The sequence below is a fragment of the Xenopus tropicalis genome, chromosome 3 (genome assembly GCF_000004195.4).
Source record: "Xenopus tropicalis strain Nigerian chromosome 3, UCB_Xtro_10.0, whole genome shotgun sequence".
Taxonomy (NCBI): Eukaryota; Metazoa; Chordata; class Amphibia; order Anura; family Pipidae; genus Xenopus; species Xenopus tropicalis.
In genome coordinates this window covers 135183427-135201014 of record NC_030679.2, presented here as the reverse complement: position 1 = coordinate 135201014, position 17588 = coordinate 135183427, and the positions used below count along the sequence as shown (strand labels likewise).

Here is a 17588-nt window from a genome sequence, read left to right as displayed (position 1 = left end):
ATATCACACTATTGCCAAGTTTGCCTTTACCATCTGCACTATATGTGTTTTATTTTTGTGTTTTTTATGCACTTCCATTATTGCATCTGTATACACAGCTTTTAGCATAAGCCTATCTCACACCAATCACATTTTCCTTAGCTGTTATAGGGAGAGTGAAGAACTCCTAACTATCTGGACATGGGCTTCAGGTTGGGGGCCATTTTAACTGATCTTTCAGCGATCCTATCAGATCAGATTACAGATTGGGCAGGTTTAAAAGTTTCACTTGCCAATGCTGGCCAGCTGTAGCTTTTGGGAGAATAAGGTGCCCATATCAAGGATTGCCACAGTATCTGTCAGCTCCGCCCACAGGCTGCTTGGTTGAACACTATAGATCAGTGATCCCCAACCAGTGGCTCTGGGGCAACATATTGCTCACCAACCCCTTGGATGTTGCTCCCAGTGTCCCCAAAGTAGGTGCTTTTTGAATTCCTGGCTTGGTGGCAAGTTTTGGTTAAATAAAAACAATATGTGCTACCAAACAGAGCCTCCTGTAGGCCAATAGTCTGCATAGAAGCTACCAAATAGCCAATCACAGCCCTTATTTGGTATCTAATAACTAATCACATATTGAGAATGTTTATCTCTGATGAGTGGGGCCTTTATTATTCAATAAAGTATTCAATAATTAAGTATAATGATGGGGTCTCCTCTTAATGAGCTCCATAGGCCCCCATTATAATCCAGTTGTTCTGATTTGGCCCAACCAATCCCCACTGAGCCAGACCAAGGCATCAACATTGCAAGGAGCTAATCTACAGTTACACAGCCAATGGGACCCTTGCCATTAAATGTTATTTTTATCTTCTGTGCAAATACCCAAACTATGCCTAATCAGCTATTTATCGCTATTATATATTAGCGTAATGCAATATCAGCTATTTATTAGCATGGAAGCAGCTGGTTGTTTTTGGAACACACCGTCGAACACTGGATTTCAGGGTGTACTTAAGGATAGATCACAAACAAGTGATTGTTCCTTGTGCTGAAATAACATTTTCCCTGGTTAGAATAGCGGCTTTGTTACAATTTCTTTTCTTTTTCCCGTGAGTTTGTTTGATACTTGGCAGCCCCAAAGCTGCATGAAACAAGGGATCATTATGGCGGCAGCTAATGCTTTGGCTCTGCTGTGATAAAGATGTTTATAGTAAACTATAAGAAGCAATAAGATGTACAATGGGGTAATAAACCCTAACAGGGTACCAGAAAGTACAGCAATGATTTGGTTATGGGTCAGGCCTGAAATAAACAAAGTTTAAGGGGAAGGTCACCTTTAAATTCACTTTTAGCAACAATATGCAGTTGTGGTTTTTGAATTATTTAGTAGCTCTCCAGTTTAATATTGTAGCAGCTGTCAGGTTGCTAGGGTCATATCTACCCTAGCAACTAGCCAGTGGTGTGAATGAGAGACTGGACTATATATAGCAAAGGGCCTGGATAGGAAGATAAGTAATAAAAAGTAAAAATAAATGTGTAGTTTTTTGGCTGGCCTTGGTGTCAGGCAAGGGTCCAGATACTTTTTGTAATATTATGCCCATTAAAGGGGACATATAGTGTAAAGAAATGTCAGTGAATTATACTCCTCTAAACTATTTAATCTACCTAAATAGAAAAAGTGTGTTTTAGGCTGATTTATTGAATTTTTTTCCAAAAATAAAAAACTACTAGTCCTGCCCATCTGCTGCCTCCTTATCCCAGGCTGTGCAGGGGGGCCAGAGGCACTCAGTACAGGCACTGTAGGATAGGAACCAATCAGCAGCTAGGCTGACCTGATAGGGAACTGAAGCCTGTCTTTGCTTGTGTGGCTGCAGGGCTGTGATTGGCTCTCCCCCTCCTACTGTGCTTCTGGCAGGAACCATTAGGACACACCCACCCCTCATTTCAAACACAGACAGGGGCCTGATGGGATCTATAGGGAGCTCCAATAAAGGGGCCATTTTTATAGAAAAAACAATATATTATTCATTATTGCCTACAAGATTATAAGTTTTTTCACTTTATAAATAACAGTATCTTACTGAAATCACAGTAGAAAACCCTTCGACATGATGTGCTTTCCTGAAAATAACCTGCACTGACCCTCACTGACCACCAGATGGCCACAGGCAGTATTGCAGTTATGGCCATAAGTCTTTGCTGGGCTGTTCCTCCCTAAAAACATGCAAAAGCTGCTCCCAGTCAGGCTTACCCCCCAGTGTGCAAAACCTACAGGTATAAACAGACAGAGGCTATGTCCCAGTTATTATGTTTTTGATTTTAATTTCCATTGAAATAGATCGGGCAAGAAGGGCAATTGTTGCATTTTTTAACCTCAATTTATAAATAGGTCCTTTCCTCTATTACCCATCATACAAGCTGCAATGTATGCTTTTTGCCCTAAGGCTGCTGGTTCATGGCAGTCCATGTTACGTTCCTCCATAGAGTTATTTGGCAGTTCCATCTATAGGAAACTATCATTTCAGCATAATAATCAGTGTCTTCCAAATTCAACAATATAGAAAAAAAATTAAGAATTATATCCCTTTTGCCCCCAAAATAAAGCACCAGTCAATTAATTTCACACAAAAAGGTTTATATAAAAGCCGACAATAGCACAATATATATATATTATTTCACAACAGAGAGGCACCCGCATTGCTGGTCCTTTTCGCAGTCACAGGTTCAAGTCTCTGAATGTCCATTTCATACAGTCAGACTGTAACCAATCAGGAAAATAACAAGGTGCCATAATACAGGATAAATGCTATTCCCTTTCAGCGCATTGTGGTGGTGTAACGTAGCTTTGCCTTCCCATGATTCAGTTACTCTGCCAGGATTATTCCGGGAAACCTGTGGTGCTTCCCATTCATGTTTATGGGAAGTGACCCAAGGTAGGTAATGGCAGAACACTGCACCGACCATTAGGAAAAGGGCAAATAAAGCCTTACTTTAATTTCATTATTCATTATAGTTATAGGGTCAATATGTCCCAAAGCCTACAGTCCTATGGAATTTAGAAGCCTAAAAACTTGCCTTCTTTGATCCCCATGTATGACCCTCTTCTCCCAAGTCAAGGATGTTGTCGATGTACAAGGTGCTTCCACTCGTTACTGAGTGCCAATACCCTGCACCCCAAGCTAGGGCAGTGCACAACATACCATAAGAACTGAAGAAGCAGAGGACTGCAGAAGGCAAGTTTAGAAAACACAAATGTTCCTAAATTGAATGCAAACAAAGAACCGACCATGGGAAGCGCAAAGCAATCATTTCCCCTATGACTATTCTGCCCCTTCTGCAAACATGGCTGGCAATGGCAGGCTAAATTATCTGACTAGACAAACCAATTAAGATCCAACATGATCTCAAGGCACTGGGAAATGGCTTCCCATGCATGTAGTGATGGTCAGGCAGTAAGGCCAAAACAAGCCAGATTGCCCTCCCATATGGACTCCTCAACATCAATGACCTTGTCATATCTCTATATTAGCACATCCTACTGAGCCACATTGGCTATAAGTCGCTTAGCCATTCTGCTCAGAAAGATGGTACTGTACTATAACAAATAGTCCACTACAATGTTAACACTGTAAATGACACCATACTGTTAAACGTAGCTTGGCCTAGAGAAGTCTTATGTTAAGTCTTGAAGTTCCCAATAGTGGTATGGATATATAAGGGTAGTTTGAGATACCTCTGTAGAATTAGGATACATGTGTCCATCCTAAACAATAAGGCAGCACACTTGGCTCAGTCTTTAAATGTCCTTCCGTGGAACTTGCCAAAGATAAACTTCCTTGCATCTTGATGCACATTACTTTGTGTCCAGATGAGATCCTACTCTAGTTTTATGGGCTGGGCCTCACTCCAACTGTTAGTATCTCATGTGGATTCAACACTTTGGTGCTCCAGGCAGGCAGAGAACCCTACAGAAGTCAAACACCTAAAGGCTGCATTCTCTCATTAAGTGTCCATTGTCGGACAAGATTCTCCTCTCCGTGTTGGTCGATTTCAGGGAAGTAGGGGAGTACTTGGAACCCCTGTTGCAGAAGAAGCAAAGAATCTGCTTAAAGGTGTTTCTCATCTCATTGTCCCGATAAGAGTAAACAATGGGATTGATGACGGAATTGATCTCGGCCAGGAGCAGGAAGTACTTCTCGACAGCCAGCACGTTGCAGCTCTTGCAATTTAAACCATCAAGGAGGAGGACGACTTGGCCGGGGGTCCAGCAGATCACAAAGGCACCTGGGAAAAGTAAAAGATACGTATGAGGATAAGGACCATCTCTTTCCAAAACCATTATAACTATAGAAGCAAAGACCATTGTGTACTATTAGGTAAAGGGGTAGATCTTTTGAAGAGACCTACATAACTAGAAAACTCAAAAATAAAGTGGTTTGTCAATATCACACTTTACATTACAGAGATGAACATGCCCTCAACTTAACTCATCACCATCCAGTGGAAAAATTCTAATTAGCAAGTAACACTACTGTGTATTTTCCCAGTGGAAATAATGATAGCTTCATATCCACATGCTCTGCTGCTCGCTGCTTCAGTCTTGCCAGAGCCCTATCATCTGTTTGAAAGGCATGGGGGCGGGGTTGGGGCAATTAAATGGGGATAGTAATGGAAGATTATCAGTGGCATAACTATAAAGGAAGCAGACCTGTCGGTTGGCAGTGGGGGAGTGGCTTAGTAGAGGGTTCCAGTGTACACCAGGCCCTTCTGAAGATAAGGATTTTTAAGGGACGGGTTCTGGCACCCATTGGTGGCTCGGGGAGTTCAGGCCTGAAGACTAGGTGCTTTCATATATCAGATATGGTAATGGCAACAGTGAAATCAGGGGATAAAGCCTGCATGTTCTCCTACATACTCCTACATACTCCCATCCTAAAGGTCGTTCAGGGTGAGATTTTGGGTAAAAACTTATTCAAACCCTTAGATACTGTTAGAAGCCGGTGAATTGTCACACATAAAAAGCTGTATAAAAAGTCCATTGCAAATTGAACCCAAACTATTTTTTTTTTTAATTAAAACATCCATTTATTGCCAGCCACGCCTCTATGCCTGGGGTGCAGGCAATTACTTTCACTTTCCATTCAGCACTTCCTACATGTCACTGCATTTATGTATCTTGTACATGGGCATGGGCATCAGCTGCTTGCTGTGACTGAGGGAAACAAGATTTAAAAAAGTCACAAAAGGACTTTTACACTGCGGTTCCTGACAAATCACCAAAACCACCCAAACACACAAACACCCACTTGTTTGGCCATTATTTAGAGCATAAAGGGACACTTGCTGGGTGTCAACTCACAATTTCTTCCACCATTACTGATTATGCAAGGGATTAGCACAATGAGCCGTGCCAATAGCTGAGCCCTCTCACTGTTTTATATTTATTCTAATTATTTTTATCTTTCTCCCTCTACCACTTAGTTACGCTAAAGCTTGTCAGTGTGCTACAACCAAACTAATTCCAGATAAAGAATCAATGGTATTTCCCAGTTGGCTGTAATCATAAAAACCAGTTTGGCGGCTCTGTCATAGATTGACGCTGCTATTCTATTAACCAAGAGCTAAAAATCACATGACTACAGGAATTAAAACGATACTGTGAGCAATAATGAAAAAGAAAAAGCTGGTTTCTTTTATCAGCTTGCCTTACCCAATGTCAGTGATCCCCAACCAGTGGCTCGTGTTGCTCACCACTCCCTCTGATATTGCTCCAAGTGGACTTATAGTAGGTGCCATTTTTACATTTCAAGCTTGAGGGCAAGTTTTGGAAGCACAGAGACACAGTTTTACTCCAAGTAGAGCCTCCTGCAGGCTGGCAGTCCCCATGGGGCTACCATATAGCCAATTTGTGGCGGATTGAACAATCTTTCGTGCGACCGATGGTTGCACGAAAGATAGCAAATCGCCACGTGTGTGGCCACCTTAAGTGTGGCTCATGATTAAGGTTGAGGATCCCTATTCTTAGTAGTGTATATATAAATATATTTATCCTTGATCTGAAACTCCACCCCCCCCCCAAAGGGTTTATTTCTCAGAAAAATGCTGACTATCGCTGGGCCGCCAATCACAGCCCTTATGTGGCATCTCCCAGAGAACTTTTTTCATGCTCGTGTTGCTCCCCAACACTTTTTACATTTGAAGCTGGCCATACACGCACCGATACTATCGTACGAAACCTCGTTTCGTACGATATTCGGTGCGTGTATGGCAAGTCGACCGATATTGCCGACCGGCCAGGTTAAAAGATTTTCATCGGGCGCCATAGAAGGCGCCTGAGCAAAATCTGCCTTCAGGGCTGAATCGGCAGAAGGAGTTAAGCTGGCCATACACGGGCAGATCCGCTCGCTTGGCAATGTTGCCAAGCGAGCAGATCTTCACCCGATATCCCCACCTACGGGTGGGCAATATCGGGTAGCAAGTAGGTTAAAAAAAAATAATCCGATCGTTTGGCCCTGGACCGATATCGGCAGCTTCTATCGGCCCGTGTATGGGGACCTTTAGAGATCCGATTGTTTTAACTCCTTATCTGCCATTTCAGCCCTGAACGGTTAGTGGCGGATTGAACGATCTTTCGTGCAACCATCGCAAATTGCCACGTGTGTGGCCACCTTAATTGTGGCTCATGATTAAGGTTGGGGATCCCTGTTCTTAGTAGTGTATATATAAATATATATATCCTAGATCTGAAACTCCACCCCCCCACCTCAAACGGTTTATTTCTCAGAAAATGCTGACTATCGCTGGGCCACATTACAAGATGTAAGATCACACTGCCTTAGACGTAACTTTTATTACCCGTAACTCATGTGGTAATGTGTCATTCAGGGACAGACTGCACGATCCATTACTCTGGCACAGACAGACTCCGACATCCATAACTCTTGCTGCCCGTGCCACGGGGTTAGGAGAGCCAGCCAGGGGTTTGTATACAGGGATACACGGCTGGCTAGGGCTGAGCTGTCTCCAGCTGTGCAAACATTCGGCTGATGGATTGATTTCACAGAGGGTTGCCCTAAATATCCAGATGCTGCCACTTCCTGTTCTATAGGAACCAAACCCACCGTGACCCCGATAGCCCCTCCATTCTCCTAGTCAAACTGTTTACTTTATTGTATGTATGTATATCTTTATTTATAAAGCGCTAATTATGTACGCAGTGCTGTACAGTAGAATACATTAATACAAACAGGGGGTTATTAAGATAATAATAGATAAATACAAAGTATAACAATAAATACAAGACACAGTTGCAATAAGTTAAGAGTCAGACACAAGAGGATGGAGGTTCCTGCCCCGTAGAGCTTACAATCTATTTAGAGCTTACAATCTATATAGAGCTTACAATCTATATTGAATGATGGGCGTATGTATTATAGTGTGTAAGCCTAAATCACCGGTGATGTTGCCCATAGCAACCAATCAGCAATTAGATCTGAACATTTACCTACAAGTTAGACAACAAAAGCAAAGCTCTGAATGGTTGCTATGGGCAACATCACCGGTGATGTTAGCTTACACACTATAATAAATATGCCCCTATTGACTGTTGCTCCTTGTAGATTGTAAGCTCTTTTGGGCAGGGCTCTCTTCACCTCTTGTATCGGTTATTGATTGCTTTATATGTTACTCTGTATGTCCAATGTATGAAACCCACTTATTGTACAGCGCTGCGAAATATGTTGGTGCTTTAGAAATAAATGTTAATAATAATAATAATAATAATACCCATAGATCCTCTCTGACCAGAGTCTGAGTAACAAGTGGGTCCTTCCCCAGTAGGGTGTGAATATTCCCAGGGAAGGGCCTGCCTGACTCCTTCTCTTCTCATGCATTACTGGTGCATGCTGGGAGTCTGCTCCAGGGGCAAGGTTACCCCCATTTCTGTATGTTGCTTACAGAGCCCAGTGAATGTTCCGTGCCAATGAATGGGCGATGGTCCGGCTGCAAGCATGACCCTTTCCCTCTCCGGCACATTCTTCTCTTATCAAGAACATTTTTTTCAGTGAAGTCCTCCTTTGTGGGATCAAGTAAACATGGGAGCAACCCCAGGAGGATATAAATCCGCATAACAGAGTGAGACAGAGCAGCTGCCTGTATCTGCGGGACTGAATTATTTCTTGTCATCTCCTCCCTCGTCTCTCTCTCTGCAGATGTCTCTTTCCCCCCCTTCATGTTATATTCATGTCACCTTCTTCTGTTTCTCATTTCCTTTCCCCTCGGAAACTCTAGGGCTGTAAATAACATTTCTCTGTACTACACCATTGCTCTTTTCCATCTACACAAACCTACATTTGATTTCAACCCTTTTTATATTATATTATTATATATAATTATATTCCACTTTTTGTTTTCTCTAGCATTTACAGTCTTGCCTAAAACTCCATTGTTCCGAGCTGGCCACAGTGTTCCTAATATTATCCTATAGCCCTCCTGCATCATTATAAAGCTTTATGGTGCAATTTGTCACCCGCGTTTAGCTGTGGCTATAAAAAGTATTGTCTGTCGCAAAGGAGTTTTTATAGCTGTGACAAATAGCACCATGCGTCATTGGCCTAATAAGGAATAAATATTACTATGGCTAAAGAATGAGGGTTAGAGCAGTGCATCAAAAAAAAATCTTAAAGGAACAGCAACACCAAAAAAATAAAGTGTTTTAAAGTCTTTTGTTGCCCTGCTCCGGTAAAACTGGTGTGTTGCTTCAGAACACCTACTATAGTTTATATAATGAAGCTGTTGTGTTGCCCCGGGGGCAGCCATTCAAGCTGGCAAAAAGGAGGAACAGCACAGGTTACATAGCAGATAACAGATAAAACACCATTGTATACTCCAGAGTATCTGTTATCTGCTATGTAACCTGTGTCTTTTATCCTTTTGAATGGCTGACCCAGGGCTACACAGCAGGGTATTTATATAAACTATAGTAGGGTTTCTGTAGCAAACACCCCAGCTGTACCAGTGCAGGAATGGCTGCCCCCGGGGCTACACAGCGGGGTATTTATATAAACTATAGTAGGGTTTCTGTAGCAAACACCCCCGTTGTACCAGTGCAGGAATGGCTGCCCCCGGGGCTACACAGCGGGGTATTTATATAAACTATAGTAGGGTTTCTGTAGCAAACACCCCAGCTGTACCAGTGCAGGAATGGCTGCCCCCGGGGCTACACAGTGGGGTATTTATATAAACTATAGTAGGGTTTCTGTAGCAAACACCCCAGCTGTACCAGTGCAGGAATGGCTGCCCCGGGGCTACACAGCGGGGTATTTATATAAACTATAGTAGGGTTTCTGTAGCAAACACCCCAGCTGTACCAGTGTAGGAATGGCTGCCCCCGGGGCTACACAGTGGGGTATTTATATAAACTATAGTAGGGTTTCTGTAGCAAACACCCCAGCTGTACCAGTGCAGGAATGGCTGCCCCCGGGGCTACACAGCGGGGTATTTATATAAACTATAGTAGGGTTTCTGTAGCAAACACCCCAGCTGTACCAGTGCAGGAATGGCTGCCCCCGGGGCTACACAGTGGGGTATTTATATAAACTATAGTAGGGTTTCTGTAGCAAACACCCCAGCTGTACCAGTGCAGGAATGGCTGCCCCCGGGGCTACACAGCAGGGTATTTATATAAACTATAGTAGGGTTCCTGTAGCAAACACCCCAGCTGTACCGGTGCAGGAATGGCTGCCCCGGGGCTACACAGCGGGGTATTTATATAAACTATAGTAGGGTTTCTGTAGCAAACACCCCAGCTGTACCAGTGCAGGAATGGCTGCCCCCGGGGCTACACAGTAGGGTATTATATAAACTATAGTAGTCTTTCTGAAGCAATCACACAACTTTTACCAGTGCAGGGCAACAATACATTATAGTTTAAATACTTTGATACATTTGAAGTTTTTTTTGGTGTTACTGTTCCTTTAAGGCTGCTATAAGCCTGTATAGAGAGATCCCATAAAACTATGGCAGCATAGGGATTCCCCTGTACTAAGCACTAAGTTTGTATTTATCAGTTGGTTTGTATGCGCTCGGGGTCCTCAAAAACTGTCAAATTGCTTAATTGTGCTAAACTGACTTGCTGATGGTAAGATAACCCAAGTCACGATACATTTGCATTACAGTATCTGTTTGGCACCCAGTGCCATCTGATATCAACCAAAGTCTTGAATTGAAACGCAAAGCAAAGATATAGAACAGATACTGAAGCCGAGTACATTTTCTACAAGCCTCTCAGGGAGACTCAGCACCGCACAGGAAACTGTCTGATTGTATAAAGACTCATTCAGCGCAGGTTCTGTTTATTAAACATGATGGAGGATATAATGACATTCAGCGTAAGACATGACCCAGAAAGCAGCCATTTGTTGGAATGTCAGAACGAAGGGTAAATGGAGAGAGAATGGTAACCCAATACAAAATGATAACAATAATAAATATAATAATCTAACCCAGGAATAAATCTCCTTTCTGGTTGAGTGAGGTAGTAACCCTGACAGCTATTTGAGTTTGACAACTAAAAAGGTACAACTGAGATCCTTATTACAGAGTTACCCCTAACCCTGGGTCTTGGCCCCTTGTGTTTCCAGGAATGGTTAATCTTGTTGGTCGATATGTTTTTCACCCATTACTGTATGAGGTCTAAAAACAACCACTTTCCATTTCAACTGAATCAAAATGGAAAAACTGCTTGTCCAATGACTAACACTAGGGTAAGGTTACCACGAGTCCCCATTTCAGGGGGACTAAGCCTGTTTTGAGTTTCCTGTCCCCATGGAAAATTGACCCCGGCAAGCATCCCTGCCTCTGAAAGCTACCCCCTCTGCCCACAAGCCAACTGATATTATTCCAGAACAGGGGGAAGAAAGGAGTGATCTTCTTTAACCTGAACCCCATCTCTAATCCACAAACTTCCTATACCACCTTTCTGTTGCTGAAGGAAGGAATATGTATACAATTTTTAAGCTTTTCTTGGGAAATATATAAAAATTAGAATATGTGGGGCTTCCATGTAGTAAGATGGGTTGCATTTCCTTTGTCGACCAATTGTAGACCTACAGACCACTACAGCTTGGCAATCCGAAACTTACACCATCCAGTCTTTCAGCCCACGATCAGATCACCACTTAAGACTGTGTGGGTTATTTGGAAAGCGATGTTCTATTGCCCTGGGGCCAAACGATCAAATTGTAATGGCGGCAATGGCACAGTCGGTTCAGGGACCGCATCAACGAGCCCATGCGGTCTCCGATCCGACTGAATATTCTAACCTGCCTGATCAATATCTGGCCAATTTCAGGCCAGATATTGGTCGGGTATGGCCGTCGTTTCTGCCCCTACACGGGCCAATAAGCTGCCGAATCGGTGTAAGGCACCAATATCGGCAGCTACAATCGGCCCATGTATGGCCACCTTTAGTGTGTGAGTAGTAGATTCTGCTTCTAAATGACAGAAACACCGTAACAATCTATTGATGAAGCAAGAGTGACATGACACTCCCAATCGAGACAAAGATCTACCTGGGCCCTCTGAGCAATAAAGGGCAAGTCAAGACACTATATTCAGTACTGTTTACAATCCAGGATGGCAGCCATATGGAACTGGTGGTGCAGCCCCATGTTAGTGAATGAAGCTGGTTTGGAATTCTTAGATGTATAGTATATATATATATATATTATTTTTTGTGTTATTCTGTCAATACCTTCTATTATAAATGTTATTATATAACAAATGTTGGTCTCTTCCAAGGTTAAAGGCCAAGGACTAAATCAGGGCCTACATTGGCCAATTTGGCCTATCATGTGTGAGCTATATATAATACTAATCAGTTGGCAATCCTTACAGGCATTACCACTTGAAAAGTGGTACTGTACTGGCTTGTAATAATATTAACTGATGCCAATGTTTTTAATAGGGAACAAAAATGACTGAAAAACAGGTATTTTCTTTTCAAAAAGGAGGTATATTATAGGAAGCAAGGAAAGGTGGACTGCCTCTGGCAGAACAAGTCAGGCTTTTCTTTTGTTGTTGTTTGCGGTATGTGTGCACGCTCCCTATTGTACAGATGTCCCCCCTCAGGCCGTGGGCTCTTGGTTGGATTGCCACACCTGTTCTGCGACAGGCAGGTTCCACAAGTGGGAATTGTCATTAAACATTCATACCTATGACCATGAACACAAGCAGAGAAACCTGAAGATTAGGCTTGAGAACGTACAGTAGAGAATGCAAAAGGTTAAGCGCTTACTGTCCTCATAGAGGGACATGTGACAATCAGGCAGGATCTGTAAATGTACCACAGGCAGATATGCACAGATACAGATGATTCAGCTGAAATTCTACATAAACCTATAACTCATGAAACAAGAAATAAATATATTGCCTCATCTTTCAAGGTGAATCAGAAAACACAATTTACTGCTCTTATACAAGACGGCAAAGACCCTGGAATGGATGTGTAACTCCCAGTATCCCTTGGTGAATCACTAGGGTAGAACAAGCCTTGGCAACCGTCCCTGGGCTGGGCAGGGCCTGCTGCAATTTGTCTTCCTGCCACTGCTGTCACTAAATTCTACCTCTGCATTCATTCATTCATGTTAAAGGGGAACTTCACCCAAAGACAACTTGAGCTTTTTTTTTTAAAAAGTAAACATAATTTCAAGCAACATCAATAAGGAAAGGAACATCCCAGTGCAATGCATTGTGGGTTATGAAGTCCCTGCATGCTGTCTGTAACCTATGGAGAAGTTGTTACAATTTGTAACATCAATGTTTTAGTCCCTTCTCCCCTGCCAGGATTTTAAATGAAGCAAAAAGAGAAGGTGGATTTTATCATATAAAACAGATTACAGTGATAGGTATATTAGTGGTTTCTGTGTTGCCTGGAGCTCTAGAAGCCGGAGTTCCCCTTTAATAAAGGTAGGATTGTGTGCAGGTGTGGAAGCTGCCATACACAATCCTATAAGGTTAAAGGGCTGACTTTGCATAGCGGGTAGCTAGACCCAGGCTTAAAGGCTTGTGGAGCACTTTAAACAGCTGCATAAGCGAATAACTTGGTGCTTTACAAGCTAAAGAAAGTAACATCCATGGCTACGGCAAGGGACCTGCCGGTTACACATCACATGTACTCAATAGAAGGGAACGTGATGCCGGCAACATGGCTTGTCTTTCTGAAATAAAAGAAAGCAGCTCATAAACTCAGCAGGTTGTTTTTATTGCTGGCAATAAAAAGTTCCCATTTTCTTGTCAATTCCACCCTACCAGGCCTGTATTTTCTCCAGAAAAAGTTCCAACCCTACATATACTAATGTCTGGCAACTACTAACCTTTTCCTTCCTCCCCTGCCCTAGTTTACACCTGATGTACCTTAGCACTATTTATCCAACTGTGTACAGACGCAGGTATTCTGGTGTTACTGAGGGCCACACCTCTCCATGATAAACACACATTGCAGATCTCCTCTGTAACTGCCATATGCACCCTGGGCTGCGTGACTGCTGTTCTATAACTCTTTTAAGAGTATGAGCAGGTGTCATAAATACAATTCTTTATTCAAAGAGCAGCTTAATTATTTGCATGCTAATGTATTGTTGCTTTTAGGGTAGGACAAGAGAGGTGACTTGATCATACATTGCACAAGAAATATGCTAAAGTTAGCTTAACAGATCTATATGGGTGAAGCCACACAGGTCAGTGTCATAAGAGACAACAACAGCTATTAAGAACTGCAGGTTGCTTTCTTCTGCTGATAGTAGGCAGTGGCTGGAGCCACCAACTGGGAACTGGCTAAAATGGTGTATTATGGACTGATTTAGTTCAAGTTCCACTTTAAGGCCAATTTCCCATGGAGAGATTGTCACCCCGGCTTTCTGAAGATGCACAGTTTCCTTCTTTAGGCAACTTTGTGCGACTTCGGAAAGCTGAAGCGATGTGTAGGCCTATCCACCAGGGATTCCTTCTGTTGCCAGTGGAAAGGCATTTTGGAGAGATTAGTCGCCCGCGGTAGCAGAGATCTATCACGGGTGACTAAATCTCTCTGTGGGACATTAGCCTAAAGGTGGCCATACATGGGCCGATTTTAGCTGCCGATATCGGTCCCTTAGACAGATTCAGCAGCTTATCGGCCCGTGTAGGGGCACAAAGGACAGGCCTGCCCGACCGATATCTGGCCTGTCCCCGAACCGATTGCGCCTATTACCGGTGTTCTAATTCGATCGTTTGGCCCCAGGGCCAAATAACCGAATTAGCCTGAAATAGGCTGATATCGCCCACCCGTAGGTGGGGATATCGGGAGAAGATCTTAACGTGTATGGCCACCTTTAGTTTACAACAAGGTTACAGACATATATAAACATTATATAAGACATTCAGCCAAGAATCTAGGGCATGACTGTTCACTTCAAATATAACTGAACTTCAAGACAGACTTTAGGACTATCTTGAAGAGCAAACAGATCCAAAAGTGGTGTTTAGGCTGGGCCTAACCATCAAGCCCTTTGCTGGGGTCACAGTACAGTGTTCAGTTACAAGGGCGCTTTGTATCTGGGTCACTCCAACTGCACCCCAATCTCCTGCTCTTCTTCAGGAATGTCCATGACACACCAGAATGTGATGTACCCATGTTGAACCTTCCCTGTACACACCGGGCCCATGTACTTTCTTACAATCATGTGACCCTGGCTCAGTCTAATGAGAAAGTGACTCAGTGGATGCAAATCCCTCTGTTGTGTTACATAACAAACCTGTAGCGCAAAGTTTTGTTGATTCAAGGAGTTGAGCGGATAAGAAAATAAGCAAAATCAGAGAAAACAAATCCCTGGAACTTCTGAAACAATCGGCTTTATGAAAATGAATAATAAATCACCATTAAAGTTTGTGTGCAGAATTAAATGAGAGGATCCTCCCATAAAGACATGGATATTAATACATTTTTTATATTATTCATTTCATCCAAATTGCAGGATGTTAAGGCAATAATACCTAGTGATTCAGATAAGGGTCATTGATTTGGCATCACTTTATGCTACACAGGCTGCCAGCAAGCTTATTTATGATTGCAGGGTGCACAAACACACATTGACGTGCAAAGACGCACACACAGACTAAATATTAATAATATGCTGCTTTAGGTTGGCTGTCGCGTGGTATAGCCCAGAGGCACCCCTGTCGAATGGGATGCACCTTCAATAGCCCATTGATATAGGGACAAAGCCACATGAACAAAGGGTTAGTATTCTGAATACACAATTCAGCATTATGGAAAAGGTTTATACAATAATAACAGACAGTACATCTAAACATGCCCCCCCTTTCCAAAGCATCAAACTGAGAGAAGCAATCATCCCTGCCCTTTAGAAGGGACTTAAACCCCCCAAAAATGAAAATTTTGACTAATTAAAAAAAAAATTATAATCAGTGTTTAAATATATTTATGGCAAGTTTTGAGGATTTTTTAAAAATATTCTTAAAATTGTAGGTATGGGATCCTTAATCTGAAAAACCCATTATCCAGAAAGTTCCGAATTACAGAAAGGCCATCTCCTATAGACTCCATTATAAGCAAATAATTCTAAGTTTTAGAATATAAGAAAACAGTACCTGTACTTGATCCCAACTAAGATATAATTACCCCTTATTGGGGCAGAACAGCCCTATTGGGTTTATTTAATGGTTAAATGATTCCCTTTTCTCTGTAATAATAAAACAGTACTTGTACTTGATCCCAACTAAGATATAATTACCCCTTATTGGGGCAGAACAGCCCTATTGGGTTTATTTCATGGTTAAATGATTCCCTTTTCTCTGTAATAATAAAACAGTACCTGTACTTGATCCCAACTAAGATATAATTACCCCTTATTGGGGGCAGAACAGCCCTATTGGGTTTATTTAATGGTTAAATGATTCCCTTTTCTTTGTAATAATAAAACAGTACCTGTACTTGATCCCAACTAAGATATAATTACCCCTTATTGGGGGCAGAACAGCCCTATTGGGTTTATTTCATGGTTAAATGATTCCCTTTTCTCTGTAATAATAAAACAGTACCTGTACTTGATCCCAACTAAGATATAATTACCCCTTATTGGGGGCAATACAAGCCTATTGGGTTTATTCAATATTTAAATGATTTTTAGCAGACTTAAGTTATGGAGATCTGAATTACAGAAAGATCCCTCTTCCGGAAAACCCCAGGTCCCGGGCATTTTGTATAATAGGTCCCATCCCTGTAGTATAATCACAACTAAAAGCAGTATTTTTCTGGTCCTTCCTGCACTGTAGGTTCCATCTCCGGAAACAATGTAGCAGAAATCAGCCTTGCACGCTTCTTCAGAGGTCTGTTAATTATAGGTCTGCTGCTACATTGCTGCAAAAGTCAGAACTACCAGGACACAGAATACAAAAGCAGTGGTTTGACACTAATTTCAGTAGCTATTACATTTACTTAAATCCACAGAAAATGTATAATGAGTGCATATAGGTAAGTTACAATTTCTTCTATCCACCGAGATGAAAGAGCTGAGGCAGATTGCACAAAAGATGTTGTGTGGCTAGAAATCCCCACTAATGTATGAATCAGTAACAAGCAATTATCAGCTGGTGTACCATTTGTACTTTTCTTACAATTAATACTCAGCTGACAATGAGCATTTTTCCCTCACTGGCTTACAGATCTTATACATGCTATTCCACATTTAACCCTCCACCGTTACTATACACACTACTGTTCAGTTACAGCCTGCTCCCAAAGAGCGTTATATCCGTTGGCCAATCCAATTTTTATTCTGTAACCCTTGTTTGTTAAATTAGTGTAAAACTTATTTGTTGTAATAAATGTAAAACACTGTGTACCTTCATGCAACATTTATCTGCCCCAATAAAATGCATCACCCTGTACCAGATGAACTAGAACCCCCCCCCCCCCAACCACCATTGCACCCTATGCACGTGCCTCTCCTGCCTACCCCTAGTTCCGGCCCTGACCAAGGACTAGAACCATCACTGTTCATAACTGTAAATGTTTTTGCAAAAGGAACTTGGTTTCAGCCCTAAGTTTCATTTCATTCTCTATAGTGCCACTCAGCTAAATAAAGAGTACTTGCTGGGGAAATTAATTCCTGCCAGTTCTTAGCATAGATTATAATAAAGCTAAATACTTGTTACACGTTTCCCCACTGTGAATATAATTACCCCAATAAGGTCAGGTTAATTATAGAGGTTGGTTTGGAGCTCTGCCACATGGAGCAAACTACAACTCCCTGCCACACCCAACAGCAGAAAGCTCAAAGCTGGCATGGTCAGTGGCATTGCTTCTCCTTTTATATGTGCACTGGCTTGTGTGGCTAGGAACAGTAAGCCTAGCAACCAGAACTTTCTGAATAGGACTGAAAATACTTTTTACCTATTGTTTGTTAGAAGATATGTTTCAATATATTTTTTATCAGAAAGATCTAAATACAAGCAAATAGAACTGACACTGTCACAAGGTATAAGATTAAACGTAATAGTGCAAAGGAAACAGAGAGAAGAGAAAGGGAGGGTAGGAGAGGCAGTTAGATAGA

At 42.1% G+C, this 17588-nt stretch overlaps 1 protein-coding gene across 3 annotated transcripts in view; it reads right to left on the bottom strand.

Annotated features, from left to right (window-relative positions):
• Positions 1-2593: 2593 nt before the first annotated feature.
• lpar2 (lysophosphatidic acid receptor 2) overlaps positions 2594-17588 on the bottom strand; it is a 28728-nt gene continuing 13733 nt past the window's right edge. For 2 of the 3 annotated variants that reach the window (XM_012953869.3, XM_012953870.3), the window contains exon 3: positions 2594-4263. In XM_012953869.3, the coding sequence (XP_012809323.1) occupies positions 3962-4263 (302 nt within the window). In that variant the 3' untranslated portion in view covers positions 2594-3961. 3 annotated transcript variants of the gene reach the window in all.